We start from the raw sequence: 19147 nt of genomic DNA, 5'->3' as shown, positions 1-19147 counted from the left end.
GGGTTGCTAAAAGTTGGACACGACTGAGCAACTTCACTTTCACTTTTTCTTTCATGCATTGGAGAAGGAAATGGCAACCCACTCCAGTGTTCTTGCCTGGAGAATCCCAGGGACGGGGGAGCCTGGTGGGCTGCCGTCTTATGGGGTCACACAGAGTCGGACACGACTGAAGCGACTTACCAGCAGCAGCATATATGTGGTCCTTGGTATTATGATGCTTTCCATTTTTATTCTGAGAGAACATAGTGAAAAAAATAAGCCTCACCACACCAAAGTAAAATTTAAATGAATTAAAGAGTATTTCTAAGAAAATAAAAAAAATAGATTGCATATTCTATCGCTAGAGGTTAGCTTTCTATACTTAAATCAGAATAACAAAAAAAAAAAACACATTTGGTTACACAAAAATAAGTAACATCTGTAGGTAAAACCAAACTAAAAAAAATCCCCTCTTGAATTCCCTGGGCTTTCACTGCCAGGTGGCCCAGTTTGATCCTTGGTTGGGGAACTATGATCCCTGAAAGGTACATGGTGGTGGTGGTGGGGGGAACCTCTTCTTTAATGGAAAAAGTATATATGATATTTGGAGTATATAGGACAAATGAGAGACACACAACTTGATTATTTAAAGAGCTCACATAAACCAATGTGAAAGCCATTAACATTCACTCCATAGCTAAATGAGCCAAGACAGAAACAGAGCTAACTCACAAAAGCGGAAATAAAATAATAAACATGGAAAAAATGTTCTGAGTGATCCCTTTCCCCTTATCTAAGTTTTCTAAATACTCTTTAATGTGGTACATTTCTTTTGCTGTTGATCTGAATTTAGGTGGCCATGAGCAGATGATGCCTGTTGGTTCCATAATCAAGGATCAAAGAACTGGATGGACTGTTTGAAGGAAGATATGGCATAATAATTTTAAGAGGTTGGTTAAACTGAGAACTTTCAAAATTGCACTGTCCAGGGCTAATTCTGGGTGAATTATGAAGTTGGCTCTGATTTTCTCTTTCACAGCTAACTCTGAGGCTGTCCTGTGGGGGAGGACTCAGATATAGTCCACCTTTGGTATCCAAGGGGGGTTAGTTCCAAGGATCCCCCACAGACACCAAAATTTGTAGTTGCTGAAGTTCCTTATATAAAATGGTGCAGTGTTTGCACATGACCTACACACATCCTCCTGTATACTTTAAATAATCTCTAAATAATATCTAATACATTGTAACTATGTAAACAGTTGCCGCTAAGTCGCTTCAGTCGTGTCCGACTCTGCGAGACCCCATAGACGGCAGCCCACCAGGCTCCCCCGTCCCTGGGATTCTCCAGGCAAGAACACTGGAGTGGGTTGCCATCTCCTTCTCCAATGCATGAAAGTGAAAAGTGAAAGTGAAGTCGCTCAGTTGTGTCTGACTCTTAGTGACCCCATGGACTGTAGCCTACCAGGCTCCTCCATCCATGGGATTTTCCAGTCAAGAGTACTGGAGTGGGGTGCCATTGCCTTCTCCTAAACAGTTGCTAGTGTGTGGCAAATTGAAGTTTTGGCTTTTGGAACTTACTAGAATTTTTTTCCCCCCATCTATTGTTGGTTGAATTCATGGATTCAGACCTGTGCATATGGCAAGACAACTGAACTCTGTACTATCTTCTTAAGAGCATTCTTCTCCAGGCCTTCCATTTGCACCCCAGAGATGCCATAAATATATTCCTTCTAGAGTTAAATGTCCCTAGGAATACTCTTGCCTGGAAAATCCCATGGATGGGGAGCCTGGTAGGCTGCAGTCCATGGGGTCGCTAAGAGTCAGACACGACTGAGCGACTTCACTTTCACTTTTCACTTTCATGCATTGGAGAAGGAGATGGTAACCCACTCCCGTGTTCTTGCCTGGAGAATCCCAGGGATGGGAGAGCCTGGTGGGCCGCTGTCTATGGGGTTGCACAGAGTCGGACACGACTGATGTTACTTAGCAGCTATTCCTGTAGCAGGAATAGCTACAGTTTAGCTCAGATTCTATTACTGAATTGGTATACGTGGCTTGTGTTTGGGTTCTAGCCCCAGCCAAGAACCCTTGTCCCAGTCAGGAAGGTTTTTTTCCTGATCAGATTTGCACAGCTAATAATAAATCCTATGCTAAGACTGGAACAGCACAAGCTTTATTCAATGGCTAAAGAATGGAGAATCTTGTGTACAAATCAACCCAATTCAAGGGGAGACACTATTTATATAGGAGGGTCGAGATAGAAGGGAGGGAACTGGAAAGAGTGAGAGGAATTTTCATGACTTATCTGAGGAGTGTGGTTTGGACCTGGCACTGATATAACTCTCCTTTTTGGTCTTTATAACCCTTTTCTGGTTGTTGTCATGGCAACTGTCAACTATCATTGCACTTATGGGTGTATCATTTAGCATGCTATGGTATTACACTGACTATATAATGAGGCTCTAGGTCTACTGGAAGTTAAATCTTCAACCATCTAGTGCCTAATTGGATCTAACCAAGTCCCTGCTTTTTGCTTTGCAGCTTCCTCCCAAAACTTCAGATAAGAGCACCTGGTTTCCATTCAAGAGAGGGGTAGGGGTATGATTCTGGGGCAACAGTTTTGGTAACAATTAGAAGCTTAATCTAAACTCATAAATGAAACTCAGTGGAATTTCAGGCCTCATTCAAGGTGGGGAGTGAGGGTTTTGCAGGATAGTGGAAAACACCCCACCAAGAGGCAGGAAAAAATGCCTCTGAAAAAGATAGTCAAAAGGATAGAGATTCTGGCCCTTTCTCTCCTTGTTGGTCCACAACCTCAGGAAGTTCCCCAGGTGAAACCACTGCACACACACACACCCAGAGACCCCACCCCCCAGAAGGGCAAGGAAAGAATGAAGAGGCAAGGCATTCCTCATTGGTAGGTGGCAGTTTTAATAAGTAATAATCAAAGGAACTTATATTGGTGGTTTGTCTTGGGCATCCACTTGCCAGCATCTTAAGAATTTACATAGAGGCCTTAAGGGGCGAAGGGGGCCTCACTTCCGTAGAGTCCAGAAGGTTTCAATGACACATTACTCTCTCAAGGCTGCATCCTTCAAGTAGCACCTAGCTCAGAACAGTGGGTAGAATGTACATTCCATATCCCAGGCAGAAGGGATAAGGAGACTTTCCCTCAGTCTGCTTCCTGGGTAAACCCGAGACCACATTCAATGAATCACTCCCTCAACATTCCTTAAGTTGAGTTGTTAGGTTTAAATCTATTTAAACGGAAGACATGCTGGATTTAGGAAACCTGCGGCGGATATGGAGAGGGCTGTGAGAATGCAGGCGCCTCCCTCTTGTGGGACGCGGGCTAAGGACACTACATGTCTGAGGAAGGATGTCCTTGCGGACTCGGACGAACCTCAGGAACAAACGGTGGATGCCGAGCGAACACGGTGCAACCTCGCCTGCAGAAAACGCCGGCGCTGGATTTCCGGCACCGCCCCTGTCCCTCCAGGAACTTCCGCCTCGGCCTGCAGTGGGCGGTCCGCGGGAAGCCACGCCCAGTTCCTCTGCCCGGTCTCTAGCCACCGCCACGAGGACAGCATGGCAGGGGCTGAGTTGCGGGCGGCGCTGGAGCAGCGGCTCGCCGCCCTGGCCATCCGCACAGAGGTCGTGGAGCACCCGGAGGTGAGACGCTCCCGCTAGGACTACCCCGGGAGGGAGTGGGCTCTACTGCAGCGTCTGCGAGGCGGAGCCGCTGAGACTAGACGTCCCGGGGCGGGGGAGGGGGGGGGGTGGTGTGTCACTGTACCACGAAAGAAAGTCCGTTCCTAAGGCATTTCCCGGAATCCAGAGTAGAGAGGGATCTGAATGCACCATTGAGTGCATCTCCACTTGGACTCTGCTGTTATTATGAAAAAACCTGTTTTCCTTTTGGAGCGATTTTTTTTTTTTAAATTTTGGGAACTAGTGCAACGTATTTGGAGAAGGCAATGGCACCCCACTCCAGTACTCTTGCCTGGAAAACCCCATGGATGGAGGAGCCTGGTAGGCTGCAGTTTATGGGGTCGCTGAGAGTCGGATACGACTGAGCGACTTCACTTTCCCTTTTCATTTTCATGCATTGGAGAAGGAAATGGCAACCCACTCCAGTGTTCTTGACTGGAGAATCCCAGGGACGGGGGAGCCTGGTGGGCTGCTGTCCATGGGGTCGCACAGAGTCGGACATGACTGAAGTGACTTAGCAGTAGCAGTGCAACATATTGAGAACTTCTGCATCTCAAACTGGCCTGGGTATGTAAGTTGCCAAGCAGTAAAACGTTTCTGCAGTGGCTATGAAGCATGCGGGACACCAAGGTTAAGAGTTTGGTATCTTTTAACGATTCAGTTGATTGATGGAGATTTTTTGTTTTTTCAAGGATCTCACGTAGCCAGTATATAACTTGAGTGTTGGGAAGATACAGTTTTTGCCTAACTTTTGAGTAACAGCTCCTGATAACTAGCTAGATAACGGTGATAATCTTCAAAGGGTAGAGAAATTCATCAAAACTATTATTTTCTTTGACCCTTTTGCCTCCCTTATGGTCGATACTCTCTCCCTTTTTACTGTGCATATTGCCAGCTTTTCTGATGTTCTTTTTATATTAGTCCAGGCTCTCATTCCCTGCCCTCACTCCATCTCTAGTTATATTTTATAGAGTGGAGATTGTACTTAGGTCTGGATGGAATGCCAAGGAATAGGAGTCTGGGCTGCTATAACCCCCCGCCTTTTCATTGGAGTACAGTTGATTTACAGTGTTGTGAGGGCTGCTATAAACTCGACTAAAAGTCTAAAGGAAAAACAAAAATAGCATTTTAGAAATGTGAAGGTTTAGCCAGCATATTGGAATGGAGAACTGGCCCAAGAGAAACTACTTGAGGTCCGAGATGAGATATAATTATTTGATAATACGCTGGGAATCAGAGAAGGCAATGGCACCCCACTCTAGTACTCTTGCCTGGAGAATCCCAGGGACAGGGGAGCCTGGTGGGCTGCTGTCTGTGTGGTCACACAGAGTCAGACACGACTGAAGCGACTTAGCAGCAGGCTGGGAATGGGTTGCTACCAGTAATATCCAGGACACCGAGTACTCCCTAACCTCGCTGTTTAGACCCAGCAAGCAATGTATATATAATTGTATGTTTGCAGTGTACATGCATGTTAAACTTCTCATGTGGTATTTTACAGGTGTTTACAGTTGAAGAAATGATGCCTCATATCCAGCATTTGAAAGGAGCACACAGTAAGAACTTATTTCTTAAGGACAAAAAGAAAAAAGGCTATTGGCTGGTGACAGTTCTTCATGATAGACAAATTAATTTAAATGATCTCGCCAAGCAGTTAGGTGTTGGGAGTGGAAACCTGCGGTTTGCTGATGAAGCAGCCATGCTAGAAAAACTGAAAGTTGGCCAAGGTTGTGCCACCCCATTGGCACTCTTCTGTGATGATGGAGATGTGAAGTTTGTTCTGGATTCTGCCTTTTTGGAAGGTGGACATGAAAAGGTGTACTTTCATCCAATGACCAATGCTGCAACCATGGGATTGAGCCCTGAAGACTTTCTCACATTTGTGAAGAACACAGGACATGATCCCATAATATTAAACTTTGATAAAAACTAATTGGGCTGAAGTTCAGAGTATTTATTTCTGAAAGCTGTTTTTCTTACTTGTAATTATAAAAAGCATTAAAAGTGGGAAGATATATCTAGCACTCGGTTTGGTGACTACCTGAACTATTTGAGAAAGACTATCTCATCTTAAAGTTCTTTTTTTTTTTTAATATATTGAGGTAGCTTTAGTCAGGCCAGAGGTTCCACCCTCCCCATCCCCATGGCTACTACTTATTAGAAGAATGCCTTCATTAATATCAGGAGTTCCCTGGTTGCCTTGTGGTTAGGAATCCAGGCTTTCACTGCCTGGCCCAGGTTCAGTGCCTGGTCATAGGAACTGAGATTCCCGCACTCAGCAGGGTGGCCAAAAAAGAATAAATTAACATCAAAACTAAGATTATTTATCTAAGATTAACTGTCTTACATCTTATTATACTTGAAAAAAAGTTGCAAAAATAGCATATGTAAAATTATACATGTGATAGTGTACATACAGGGGAAAAAATAAAAAATAATACGGGAAGACATTAAATTGTAAATAGTAGTTATCTCGAGGGAATGAGGATTAAGGAATAAGAATTTCCCAGCAGTATAATTAAACAAGGGGGCAAGGGAAAACCTTTCTGTTACTGAGTGTTTGTTTTTAAACCAAGTGCTTTTCCCCAGTGAAAAAATAAGCTAATTTTTTAAATAAAATTCTATCTTTAGAATATCTTAATCTAGAAAAACCCTCAAAGTAGGGATAGAAAATATGCCATAATCATTATACTAATGAAATTACATTTTAACTCAGGAGCAGAACATACAGAGGCCATTAAGAAGGATTTGTTTAGTCTTTGTTCAGAGGTTAGAAATTTGAACATGTCCTTTAGGCTATATTAAATTGACTCATTTTTCAACTATGCATCTAAAAAGTGTAAGATAAATTTTATACACATATAAACAAAAATGTGTAAGAACCCAGGATTAGGTATTGTCAGTTGCCATATAGAAGCTAGTTCAAAAACAGTGAGGAAAATTAATATACTTTTTCACCTCTCTTAAACTCAAATAAGACCCTAATTGAGGGTCTGAGTAGGCTACAAAACAGCCTAGAGGACTTAGGAAAATTCTCATTTCCTTTAGTACAATCGGATATTTGACAGAGAAACGTTTCTTCCTAAGACTGAACATGCAGTAATTGCCTCTGGTAGAGAAATTGTATTTAATTTGTACCAATTTGCATTACTGAAAGGCAAAGGTAAAACTTGTCATTTTTCAACATATGTGGTTAGAGACTACAAGTCTACTGATGGCAGAATTTTTATAAAATACAGATGAGTGAGTTAGTAAGTTAGATGAGTTAGTAAGGAATATCTTCCATCAATGAAAACATTCTGAGATGCTACACTGGTTTTTGCCTACTTGGTATTATATCTCTAAGAAAGAGGAAATTTAGGTTGCTTTGAATATAAAATGAAGGTTTACTGAATAGAATCAAAGACACTGAGGACCTCAGGACACTGGTCTAACTATTCTCACCTTAGAGTGAAAATAGGCCCAGAAAGACTGACCTGCCCAATGACACAAGTCATCTCTTATCTTAACATTATGCCTCCCAAAGTCTATGTGAAAATGAAAAGAGACTGATGTGTATAATCTATTATTGTAATGACACTTCTGGGATTGACAAAACTAATAGACTCTTCTCTTTCTCCCAAAACCTCTCATACTCATCCCAAAGCGATTAGAACAGAGGTAAACAAAATTATGTCTGAAAATTGGTTTTCTAGGGCAAAGAGAAAGGAAAGAATAATACTTGGTTAAATTATATGTTACGATTGCTAACCACTTGTTATAAAAATCATCTCATACCAGTTTGATAAGTGAATGTTAAACCAACTTAATTTTTTTAGGAGAAATAAAAGTTAAAAACTAAAATGAAAAATGTTTTTGAAAAAAGATCAGCCAAATGATGGAGTCTTTTTTGTTATGAACTGGATTTTTTGTTATCAACTGTGGCTTTAATATAGCCAAGTAATAAACATTTTGCCATTTAACTCCAGATTTCTCAGTAGCGTTATTTTAAAGGAAATGTTACAGCTCTTGTATTATTTGATTTGGTATTTAATAACAGTTTAAGTACAATGGCAAACACTGAAAGAGAGAACCCTTAGAAAAGAAAGACAATTTAAAATCAGGTTTTGTTAAAGGGTGTTATAAGTGCAACTTTATCCATAAGCATTCCTTTTAAGGCATTTTCACTGTTGTCCACATATCTCAACTTGTACATCAAGGTTTATATTATAAAATGGGCTCCGTCTGTATTATTCATTCAAGGCTTAAAGAAAAAAACATGTCAGGACTAAGAGTAGCAGGAAAAAAAACCCACAAAACTTCACTTTTCTCAAAAAAGTAACTTAAAGTACAAAAGTTATTTAGCATACATTATTACTCCTCATTGTAATTCCAGATTTGGTACAATATCTTTTTCACTTCCTGACATAAACTGTTAAGACAGTACAGGCTGTAATACTTCATTTGTGAGGTGGCTGCAATTCTGTAATATGCACAGTGATTTTTAAATAGGCTCTTACCATGCCTTGCATGAAAGGTGCTACATACAAACCTGTTTTGTGAACTCTTTGGTAACCACCAGTTCAAAAACTTGGACTGAACATTTCCACATTGCCAGATCTGAAGCACTTTATTGGAGCTCTGGGCCGAAGCTATTACCCTGTATATAAATTCTTTAGTTTCCAAGGGGGATTAGAGCCAGATAATTAAAATCATGTCAGGCGCCAGTCAGGAAAGTGGCCCCAGTTATTGTACTTTCTAGTTGGCTACATGGTTTTGTTTGGCAGAAGTAGTTTAAGGAAAAAGCATGACTTCCTACTAAGTTTGCTTCTGATGCTATGTTTTGGAAATGGTAAAATACTCATGTGGTTATCTAGTCCTTTCTTGAAATGGTATGAAAAAGGTGATCAATGTGATTTGAGAATATGCCTACTTTTTGCAGTCTCAAGTGTTCTCTTGGTTGTCTTGCTGCATTTTCTGAGTCAGCCCTTTACAGGCTACCCTTAAGCATTTTCTAACTGAAGCAATAATGTGTTGCTTCAGTCAGCAGGGTCTCTGTTTTAGGATATTAGTGTCCTGGAGAGATCAAGCTGTGGTGTCACACACCCTCACTGGACTACCTCCTACTCATTAAATTTCAACTTGAAGCAAATGTCCTGGGATGTGTCCTAGTTGTGCAAATTAGATGCTAGTTAATATAAATCTAAGTTACACACTTATTGTATTTAGCTAAAACATAATTTCTATATTTACTCTCAATTTATCCACCTAAAAATGAATTTACAGTTTTTACATGCAGACATCTCTAGACTGCCACGATGCCCATTATCAATCTGATACTTGAATATAGGAAATCATGATGGAGACATGTTTCACAGTCTAGAGAATAGGTTTTAAATATGTCTGTTGTGCAATATTTGTATCTTAGTAAGAATCCTTTGTATTTATATTTACATAGCACCTTTCATCCAAGAATTTAAAAGTGATTTAACTTTACAGCATTATTTGGTGGCAAAACCTAACTTCCATTTCAGTTTCTTTTCAACTATACATGCCGTATTTCTTTTCATTAATGGTCTTTCTGAAAGTAGACTATGAACACAACACTGTTACTGGCCTACCAAAGAGGGGAAAAAAAGAGAAGGGCATGAGGAAGGAGGGGGAGAGGGAGACACATTTCTCATGGCTACTAGGTTAGTGATGAAACACACAGTTCATAAACCACACACTATGGAATTATTCCAAAAAGATTTTTAGAGCTGGTAGTGAGAGCCTAAGAAGTACATTGTTAAAATTAAAAAATCAGTATCTTTCTCATTTCAGACCTTTAAGATTATGCATATATTTATGTTAAATAATGAATTTGCATTAATATGTATCAATGCAATTTTTGATTTCATAAGAAAATAAAACTGTGATAGAAAATTGGAACTACAAAAAAATTGATGTTTCCCTGGGTTAACTAAATTTACTTTTTTGTGCTTCTCTCAAATGTAAAACAAATGCATACAAATATTTCAAAAGTACTGATAACAGTTACCAACTTTAATGTAGTCTTATAAAGGACAAAACCAAAAATTCGTATTAATAAGTGATAACCTTAATAATAAATGAGTTCCTGGCAAAATGAGGATCGTAGTAAATTATTTACATTATTTTTGCCATAAGAAAACTTCTTAAGCAACAGTCAGCTCTCAAGTTAAAAAAAACGTACATACATAACCCAACACTAAAGAAGGGAAATGAATTCAAACACAATAGCTTTATCTTGGGAATGTCTTTTTCTAGAAAACCACCTTACTAAAAAAAACGTTTCAGAAAAACACATTCTAATTACCTTGGATCCATGTGTGAATGAATTACTTAGTGTTCCTTAGCAGGGAATATGGAAATATTAATATCATTGTAAATTTTTTTATAACTCCTATCATGGATTTTTCAGTTATTTCATAAACTGAGTTTCTTTTGCAGTGCATCAAAATAATCGGCTTAAAAATAAGAGAATACCAACACATGCAGTCTGCTAACCAAATAAGGCTCTGACATGCCTAAACAATGTTCTCTGTATCTTGATATATAGTACATTCCACAGCATACTACAGCATTTAATTTAGGTTTACACAACTAAATATAAATGGCTAGACTTAGGCTACTACTTAGCAGAAGCATTAAGCAAACATGGATAAATTCATAAACAAATGATGAAAGAAGTATATTGTTCTTGGAGTACTTCTTGAACCCTTAAAACACTTGGTCCTTAGCGAGAGAACATGCTTTATTCAGTAGATCTTAACAGTACAATGTACATAATAAGTCATAAAAACCTTCTAAAAATTTTGGCAGTTGACTCCAGTAGTGCTCCTTGATTCAAGGAAGGAATGAAGGTTTGTATTTCTTTCCTGCTCTAGTCACGAAGGATTGTTAAGTCTCCTTAAAGATTTTAAAAAATGATTCCTATAGTTGGGTGTCTTGTTACTTCAGAAATAAAGGCTTCACACTGAGAAACTGAAGGACACTTTTCTCTCTGTATTTAGTTGGAAAGTAGAAAGAAAGAAAATATAAGAAAAGTTTGAAGATAAGAGATATAAAATACAGAGCAACCACTAAAAGAACAGCATGCACCAGATACTTTTACAGGGATAAGAGTGACAGAGTCAGAGAATTTGTCTAAGCAGCTCTTCATAGAAAAGACATTTAATTTATTCTCTTCAATTACCAAGAACATTGCACAGAAGTTATATTCCTACTAGAAAGATTTTAAACTGAAAAAGTAATTTCTAAAACATTATTCATTAGTAAAATCAAATTTAAATTGAGGGGAAAAATATTTTTAAAGATTGTTTTCCTGCACTAAAGGGCTTCCCGGGTAGCTCGAATGGTAAAGAATCTGCCTGCAATGCGGGAGACCTGGGTTTGATCCTATGTTGGGACGATCCCCTGGAGAAGGGCAAGGCAACCCACTCCAGTATTCTTGCCTGGAAAATTCCATGGACAGAGGAGCCTGGTGGGCTACAGTCCATGGGGTTGCAAAGAGTCGGACACAACTGAGCGTGCACTGATGGCCAAAAGCTTTGAGGAATCACGTAATTTCGATTTACTAATCAGACAGACAGAAAATCATGAATGAAGCAAGCAATATTTACATCTGTTAATGCAATGTGCACTTGTTCTTATACTTAATGCAGTTAGTTTGTATAAATGAGATTAATCTCATTTACATTTTAAGCAAGAAACTCACCACTTGGCCCACATGTCATGTAGTGGGGTTATAGAATTAGGAGCTTTGTTGTTCCCTAGACCTGCTTTTTGAATTTCTGTTTTCTTGTACTTTGTCCACATCTGCAGGAGAAAAGCATTTCATGTTATTTAATGAAAAGCTAAACATACAATTCATGAAGATAAGAAACTAAAGAGCTCTCATTGTGAAGGGCAAGGAGAAAGAATCTAATTCTGGAAATGTTATTAATCTGATAGACATCTCTACTTAAAGACTGATTTACATGTTTTAAAAGCTATAAATAATAATGCCCTCTTGGTGTCTGATAGGTTTATGATGTTTATTTACTAAATGGTCACATATAGTTTTAAAGTAAAAAATCATCTTGCATGCAGCAGCAGAAACATCAACAATGAAATATTTGTATTGTTTAATAAGAAAACCAGGCCTTGAGGCTTACTTTGTAGGAAAATATATCTACTTACACTGTTAGAGTTATAACTACTCTGGTCAAAGGGGACCCAAAGCCTAACATGAATTTACAATGCCACAAATAATAAGGGTATCATTTCTAGAAACCTAAGCCAGGAGTATGAAAGCTACTCAATTTCATCTAAAATTAGGGTACTAATACAGGCATACCTCGGAGATAATGGCAGGTTTGGTTCCAGACTACTATAATAAAGTGAATTTTGCAATAAAGCGAGTCACATGAATTTTTAGTTTCCCAATGCATGTAAGTAACAATGTACATATCTAAGTACAAAATACTTTATTGCTAAAAAGAGCTATCCATTATCTGAGCCTTTAGCAAAATCATAATTTTTTTTGCAATAGTAACATCAAAGATCACCGATCACCATAACAAATATAACAATAATGAGAAAGTTAGAAATATTCTGAGAACTCCCAAAATGTGACAGAGACATGAAGTGAGCAAATACTGTTGGAATACTGGCACTGATAGGCTTGTCTGACAGAACTGCCACAAACCTTCAGTTTGTTGGGAAAAAACCCCACAATATTTGTGAAGTGTAAGAAAGCACAGTAAAACGAGGTATGCCTGTAATCCTCTGTGAAGTTGGAGAATATGGAGCTGTCTCGAAAAAAGTACAGTTATTCAACCGAGTCAGAGCTGCTTCACTTTGATTGGAAAATAATTTTTTTTTTTAATTGGGGCATCTTGTAAGATTTCATTTATAGAAGGTATTATGTTGATTTTTTTAAGAGTTTGGGAAACACTAGCTCTATACAATTTCTAAGGCTCTTATCACTGCTAAAAATGTGATTTCAAGTGCTATCAAGAAACACTGGTAAAATAGTGTTTTAAGGGAATTTTATGACCTTACACCTGGTGACAGTTTCTGGAGGAAATATCACCTATACTCTCTGACAGTCCTCAAGACACATGGACATGGTATGTATCTCTCTGTCTTACATGCACAACGTATATGTTCTTTTGGAAAACATGCTGTATATGTTACTACAGTCATCTGGGTTAGAAATGCTTCTTTCCTATAACTCTAACATTGTAAAATAATCAGTGTTTACCATATAGTAGCATATAATTTCTCAATGTATTTTAATAAATAATCTTTTTAAAAAGTCTTATTATCAGGTTATGAAGAAAGAAAAGGGACACCAAAAATATTTTAAATGTTAGGACTAATTGTGAAATAAGCGATACATGGATTGATGTTTTCATGTAGATAAAATATATTAAAGTGGTACTAAAAATAAGAAAATTTCTGATTGTTTATTTGATGATCTGCACTGGAAGCTTTTTTTTTTTTTTTTTTTTAAGTAAAAGGCGAAAGATTTATTCGATCTGAAGTGAAACCAACACATTGGAAGCATTTTTAGTAAGAGCTGGCTGTGAGAAAAGAAGTATGGTCAAAGATATAAACAGAAGGGGCCTAGGCCTGAAATGATCTTGTGTAAGTACAAGAGAATAGGGCAATTTACAAAGGATACAAATTTCCTTCTTTTCGTTTCCTTTTTTTTAAAAAAAATGTTTGCCCGTGCTGTGAGGCTTGCAGGGTCTTAATTCTGTGACCAGGGATTGAACACAGGTCCTCAGCAGCGAAACTTGCAGAGTCCTAACCACTGGACTGCCGGCGAATTCCCGGGTCACACATTTCATTAAGCAAAGATTCTTTAGAAACTTTCTCTGGCCCAATGAATAACAATAATAATTTACTATAAAAACACCGGCTTTTCCCCCCATTCCTTGAGACTCAGGAGGGCCAAAGCAACAGCCTTTTGCTTTTTTTTTTTCTCCTTTCTCCCTTACCAAGGGTTGAAGGAAGGGATCCATCCTTATTGTTCAGAGGCATCAACTCCCTCCCCTAAATCAGGCTGAGAAGGAACCAGCCAGCTCTTCCCTCCTCCTGGTTGTTTTTCTTTCCCACCCCAGTTTATTTTTTGTTTCCCTGCTCCCCCTACCTCTGAAGCCATTTTATGAACTGTCATGTGCCACCTGAGCCTCCAGTAAAAACAAAAACGGGCAAAAAAAAAAAAAAAAATTTACTATAACAACACATGTAAAATAATAATTTTCTCCTTGTTTATTAAGTTACATTTCAAATCATTTTTTCTAGATGCCAGGCTGCATTACTGTCAGTGATATTTAGGCTGAATCAAGAGAGCAAAAACATTTCAGAGATAGAGCTAAGGTATACTTCTCCAGAAGTGAGTGAGTCAGGGTTATGGGTTTCTTGGGGCTTTCTTTTTTGTTGTTTTATTCTGGAAGTTAGAAACTCAATTTTGGCTGATTCTGTTTTAAAATGCTATGACCACAGGAAGATAATTTTAAAGTTTATGACATGAATCAGAGTTAGCAAATATTTTCTCTATCTTTTATGATTATTTTTTAGCTAAGAGGGTGCAATTATTCTTAGTTTTAAAATTTTTTCTACTAGAAACATGTCTGTTTGTTTATATGGTTATAAACACTAATTTTACATTTTATTTTAGCACAATGTACTCATTTTAGAAAATTCTGTTTTTAGGACATATGTAACTTAGCAATAAATTATAGAATTATTTAAGTAACAATCTTCACTACTCAGTAAACTTGCTACCCTTTTAAAAGAGAAGTAAAAATGCAAATTTCCCACACACTGAGTATGATTTGCTTTATTTCTCTTTGATTCTACAGTAAAAAAAACCCTGAAAAAACTACTGTGTTAACTGATTCCAAGTAAAAAAGTCATCCTGAAAGAAAGATAGTACTTGAACTCTTCTGTTTATCAAATGAAGAAAAGTGCAGGGAAGAAATAGACTATAAATGCTCCTTGTCACTGTATAAGTCACATTTAAATTCAATGTTTTTTTTTTTTTTTCAAATTACACTAAATTTATGAGTACTAACAACATTTTAAATCTGAACAATTTTATAAATATGGGCAGTAGTTAATATTTTTTATGTAAAGTGTTGACTTATTAACTATTTCTTTGAAAATAAAACAGCAGGGCAGAAGGCAAAATTAAATGGGAAAAGAAAATGACATCTGTTTAACATATTTTCCTTACTAATACTGTACATGTACAATATGAATTGCACGTTTTGGGGAAAAAAAGGAAAGGACAAGAGAGAGGGAGAGAGGGAAAGGGGAGCAAAAGGGACAATGAGCATTCTTTTTTGGAATCAACAAATGTGACTTGGAAATGCCTTCTTAGTAATTATAGCATGCAACCATTTTAACATGCTTCCAGGTATCAAAGTAACAATCTCTTACTGGGGACAAGAAATGTGAAAGAGGAGCATGTATTGTTAAGGTTCTTGAAGTCATGCAGAAAATGTACAATGTAATTAATAGTTCATGCAGGCTTTGCTGTGGTTACATAATCGTATTTATATACATGCCACAATGTACACTTGAACACTATGCCACAACTTAAAAATAAAAATATAAACCTAGTCAAATGATTCTTTTCAACAGCAGCTCTTCAAATCAGATTAGAGAAGCATAGTGTGTATCAAATGACACCAGTATTACATTGTGCAGGTTTGATCATACACAACCATATTCATACCAAACCGTTTGATTATCCTCAGAAACCAACAATGCAGCTTCTGTGTCATCAGGATAGAGGCATGCAGGAGTGGTAAGATTACTATTGTCTACAGAGGATTGTGGATTAATGCTACCGTGGCTCTGATGATCAGAAAACTGCTCATTATCTTTCTGAGCGGTTTTTTCCAAAGAAGCAGAAGCCTGGTCAGTTACTCTGGTGACTGGTCTGGGAGGTAACCCACTTATGTTACTAACTAATTCTGTATTCAGGGATAAAAATGGCTGAGCTGGATGAGCCACAGTAAAGGATTCTAGGCTATCTGTAGCTGATCTTCCAAATGCATCATTAGACATATTAATCATGGCAAAAGTTTGATTTAGAAGATGTGACCTTTCAGTTCTTGAGTTTCTGGCCTGGGTATGTGGAGACTGGGGCTTGTCTGTAGCTAAATAATTTTGTGCTTGAGAACCTAGAGCAGATGTCGGACTGTGAAGTGTATGAGAGGACCACTGGTGTAAACAGTACTCACTAGATGTCGCAGTGATGCTGCTATCAGCAGTAGCTGGTGGTGAATCAACTGACATAGGTAGTCTACTGTCCTTGGTCAAAAAGTCATGGATGCTTGTCCTTCGAGTAGTTCCTTCGGCAGTAGAGATAACACTGCTTGCACGAGGTAAAGTGGCATAGGGATTACTATCTTTTGATTGTCGTGACAGAGAAGTTTCTTTTATTAATTTTATCTTTCCTTGAGCGCCTCGTGTAGGCTTTCCTGAAGAACTCATGAAACAGGCATCTTCAGCCTTCTGAGGACCAGATCTCACAAACTGTTCAGGCTTAGTTGTCCGTCTATCATGGAAGTCTCCTGGAGTTTTTCCACTTACTGACCTGGCCAGACCACAGCTAACTGGTTTGTTTTTTCCCAAAAAGTCAGAAGAGACAGACAAACTTTTCATTACTTCATCTAAAAGATTCTCTTGACTTGAGGGCTTTAGCTGTTAAAAATAAAAATAAAAATCAAAGCAGATTAGTGAATACAGCCATACTTTTGCTTTCCTGATATGGTAGACTATAAAAAATTGCTAATGTCTCTAAACACTCCTTAACTTAAAAAAAAAAAAGGCTCTAAAGTTCAACCATAGAAATTTAACTTATAGTGTCCATTTAAATTAAGGTCACCATAGATAAAACCAACCTGCATTGAGGTAAGCTTGTTGCTTTCTTCCAAAAACTGTTGTAGAGTAACAACTTCACTTCCAGGGGAACCAGTTTTGGTCTTATGATGTGCCCGACTCTCTTGAGTTCTGTGCTGGAGCGCTGGGCTTGATCTGGTCTGTCTTTTCAAGTACTGGACTGGACTGCTACCGCTGCTGGACCACGCCTCGTGCTCATGAAGCAGGCTGAATTCCCCACTGCTGTGGCTTGGTGGCCTGCTCTGGATATTAACTGCACCTGCTTTAAGAGTAAATGGTGTGTTAAAAGTTCAATAATAGACACAGGATTAATACTATGTAAGTTCTGATAATTTATTGACTGGATTCTTATGAATAGCCAAAATGACTTTCCAAGCTTTATTCAGAAATACGTTAATCTTTCATCAGTCTAAAAACTGTCTACCACAGCACGCTTCCTTATTTGTCACGATGACAAATACTGTAAGCTCCACAAGGGCAAACACTTGCTTTCACCACCAGACCCAGAACCTGAACATATACATCAGGCACTCAATACATTTGATGAGTAAATGAATCAATAAACAAGGCAGTAATACATTTTTAAAATTTCAGGTTAAAAAACTGTAAAACACCTTATAATTGTTAAAAAAAATTTTGTTGTTGTTTTAGTCAGGAAGTCACGTCTGACTCTTTTGTGACCCCATGGACTGTAGCCCACCAGGTTCCTCTCTCCATGGGGTTTCCAGGCAAGAATTCTGAAGTGGGCTGCCATTTCCTTCTCTAAGGGATCTTCTTGACCTTTAGATCTCCTGGATTGGCAGGCAGATTCTTTACCACTGAGCCACCAGGGAAGCCCAAAATATGATTATATGAATTTTAAATTGAGAATGTTAAAACCAAACACTAATAATTCTAATTCTTTGACTTTCTATGAAGTCTATGTTCCTTATTTGAAGGCTTCTCTGTTCATTCTAAATGAATAACCTTAAAGAGTGTGATAACCTAGAGGGGTGGAAGGTGGAAGGGAGATTCAAGAGGGAGGGAACGAACGTATGTCTATCTATGGCCGATTCATGCTGATGTATGGCAGAAACCAACACAACACTGTAAAGCCATTATCCTCCAACTAACAATAAAAAGTAAAAAAATAATCTTAAGAAAATTTTTTAAAATTTAAATAGCAAGCATCTAAGGAAAGTCAAATGGAGACACGACATAATTAACTTAGAAAATTCCAGTAAAAATCAAGTATGTAGTATCTCATTCTTTATTTAATGTCTGAAAAATCTGATTCTCCCTGCTTTCCACTGTCAGTATGATAGCTTTAAACACTCAGTTGAGGCTGAACAATGATAAAGAATGCAAGTTACTAGTTCTGGAAAAAAGCTCCCCAAAGTTTATGCTATTCCTTAAAAGTGCTTATTCATTTTGATCAATCGCAAACTGTGTAGAAGCATCAAGATGGAAAACACAACTTTCCACGGTTTCCTAATCACAGAGAATAAAGTAGGTCATGAAAGATTTTGGCTCAAACTATGTAACATTTTGTAGGAAAAAAATTTTCTTAAAATTTCAAATCAGAAAAGGCTTCTTCACACTTCAGGTAATATTTTTCTAAAGGATATAAGAACATGATTATAAACATGAAAAAATAATCACTTGAAATCAGATTTTCAGATCATTGCAACTATTAAAATTATAACTGAGACAAAATTATTCTATAATACAGAAAAGCAATAGAACAAATGCACTCATTATAATTTAACAATTCTGTAGAAAATAACTACTTTAACAAACTTTTATAATCTATTAAATAATTCCAGAATTTGAGTAGGCAGTATACCTTTAAGAAAAAAGGTATCAGTTGATACTTCCAGACATTCACATAAAATTTCAGCTTGGAATGCACATTAAAAAGGTATCTTGAACTAATTTTTTCTTTATATGAGATATATGCATCCATTTGGCACTTGTTACACTCACACAAACACAATTGTCTTCTCAAATTAAAAATATATATTCCTCCTTATTTCGTGGATAAACAAAGCTAAAAGTATTTCTAAAACATTTTCTGTGAGTTCAGTGTACAAGTATCATGAGAAAATTAAGGCCAACCATTTTCATGACAAAGACAAAATGTAAGAAAGTAAGAACTTACAGATACTTTTGAAATAGAAAGATAACAAGAAAAAGATTTTACCTGTGAAGATGAAAAATGGAAACTAAAATAACTGCTCCTGTTTTTACATTTGTACACATTGAAATACATTTGTATTACAATGTGAAAAGCATAAAATATTCCAAGGAACTATGTTCCAAACACAGATGATTTGGATTTCATTTTACCCAGAAACTTAATCAATTTCCCACTTTTTCACAAATCTGGAAATGGATGGAGCATATTAGTAAATTTACCTACAGCATACCTTTGACTTCATGGAGTGAAGCATTATTATTGCTATTGCTAGTGGATGTTCTGCCACTATCAAGGCTGGCTGGTCTCGAAGCTAAATGAAAAAATCAGGAGACAGTGATAAAACTTGCAGCTGAAGACACTGAACTTTACATT

General features: G+C 37.6%; 2 protein-coding genes across 6 annotated transcripts in view; one reads left to right on the top strand and one right to left on the bottom strand.

Moving 5' to 3' along the window:
* Positions 1–3267: 3267 nt before the first annotated feature.
* LOC102281772 (prolyl-tRNA synthetase associated domain-containing protein 1) lies at positions 3268–6889 on the top strand. Its single transcript, XM_005889471.3, has 2 exons — positions 3268–3651; positions 5192–6889. Exons 1-2 carry the CDS (start codon positions 3283–3285, stop codon positions 5621–5623), a joined length of 801 nt encoding a protein of 266 aa, XP_005889533.2. The 5' UTR covers positions 3268–3282; the 3' UTR covers positions 5624–6889.
* An 830-nt stretch (positions 6890–7719) lies between these two features.
* CCDC88A (coiled-coil domain containing 88A) overlaps positions 7720–19147 on the bottom strand; it is a 118899-nt gene continuing 107471 nt past the window's right edge. For 2 of the 5 annotated variants that reach the window (XM_070379556.1, XM_070379554.1), the window contains 3 exons: positions 19005–19085; positions 16599–16858; positions 11539–16398 (listed from right to left, as the gene is read on the bottom strand). In XM_070379556.1, the coding sequence (XP_070235657.1) occupies positions 15403–16398; positions 16599–16858; positions 19005–19085 (1337 nt within the window). In that variant the 3' untranslated portion in view covers positions 11539–15402. Of the gene's footprint in view, positions 10694–11407; positions 11509–11538; positions 16399–16598; positions 16859–19004; positions 19086–19147 lie in introns of those variants that run through there. The other 3 variants (XM_070379557.1, XM_005889468.3, XM_070379555.1) reach the window with 3 other exon arrangements.

The sequence above is a fragment of the Bos mutus genome, chromosome 11 (assembly GCF_027580195.1).
Source record: "Bos mutus isolate GX-2022 chromosome 11, NWIPB_WYAK_1.1, whole genome shotgun sequence".
NCBI classification, from domain to species: domain Eukaryota; kingdom Metazoa; phylum Chordata; class Mammalia; order Artiodactyla; family Bovidae; genus Bos; species Bos mutus.
Note: the sequence above shows the minus strand (reverse complement) of the source record. Positions and strands in the feature narration are given on the sequence as shown.

Coding starts and splice junctions, on each gene's coding strand:
- LOC102281772 (XM_005889471.3), top strand. CDS start 3,283: ATGGAGAGGGCTGTGAGAATGCAGGCGCCTCCCTCTTGTGGGACGCGG. Junction 3,652..5,191: donor AGGTCGTGGAGCACCCGGAG/GTGAGACGCTCC, acceptor GGTATTTTACAG/GTGTTTACAGTTGAAGAAAT.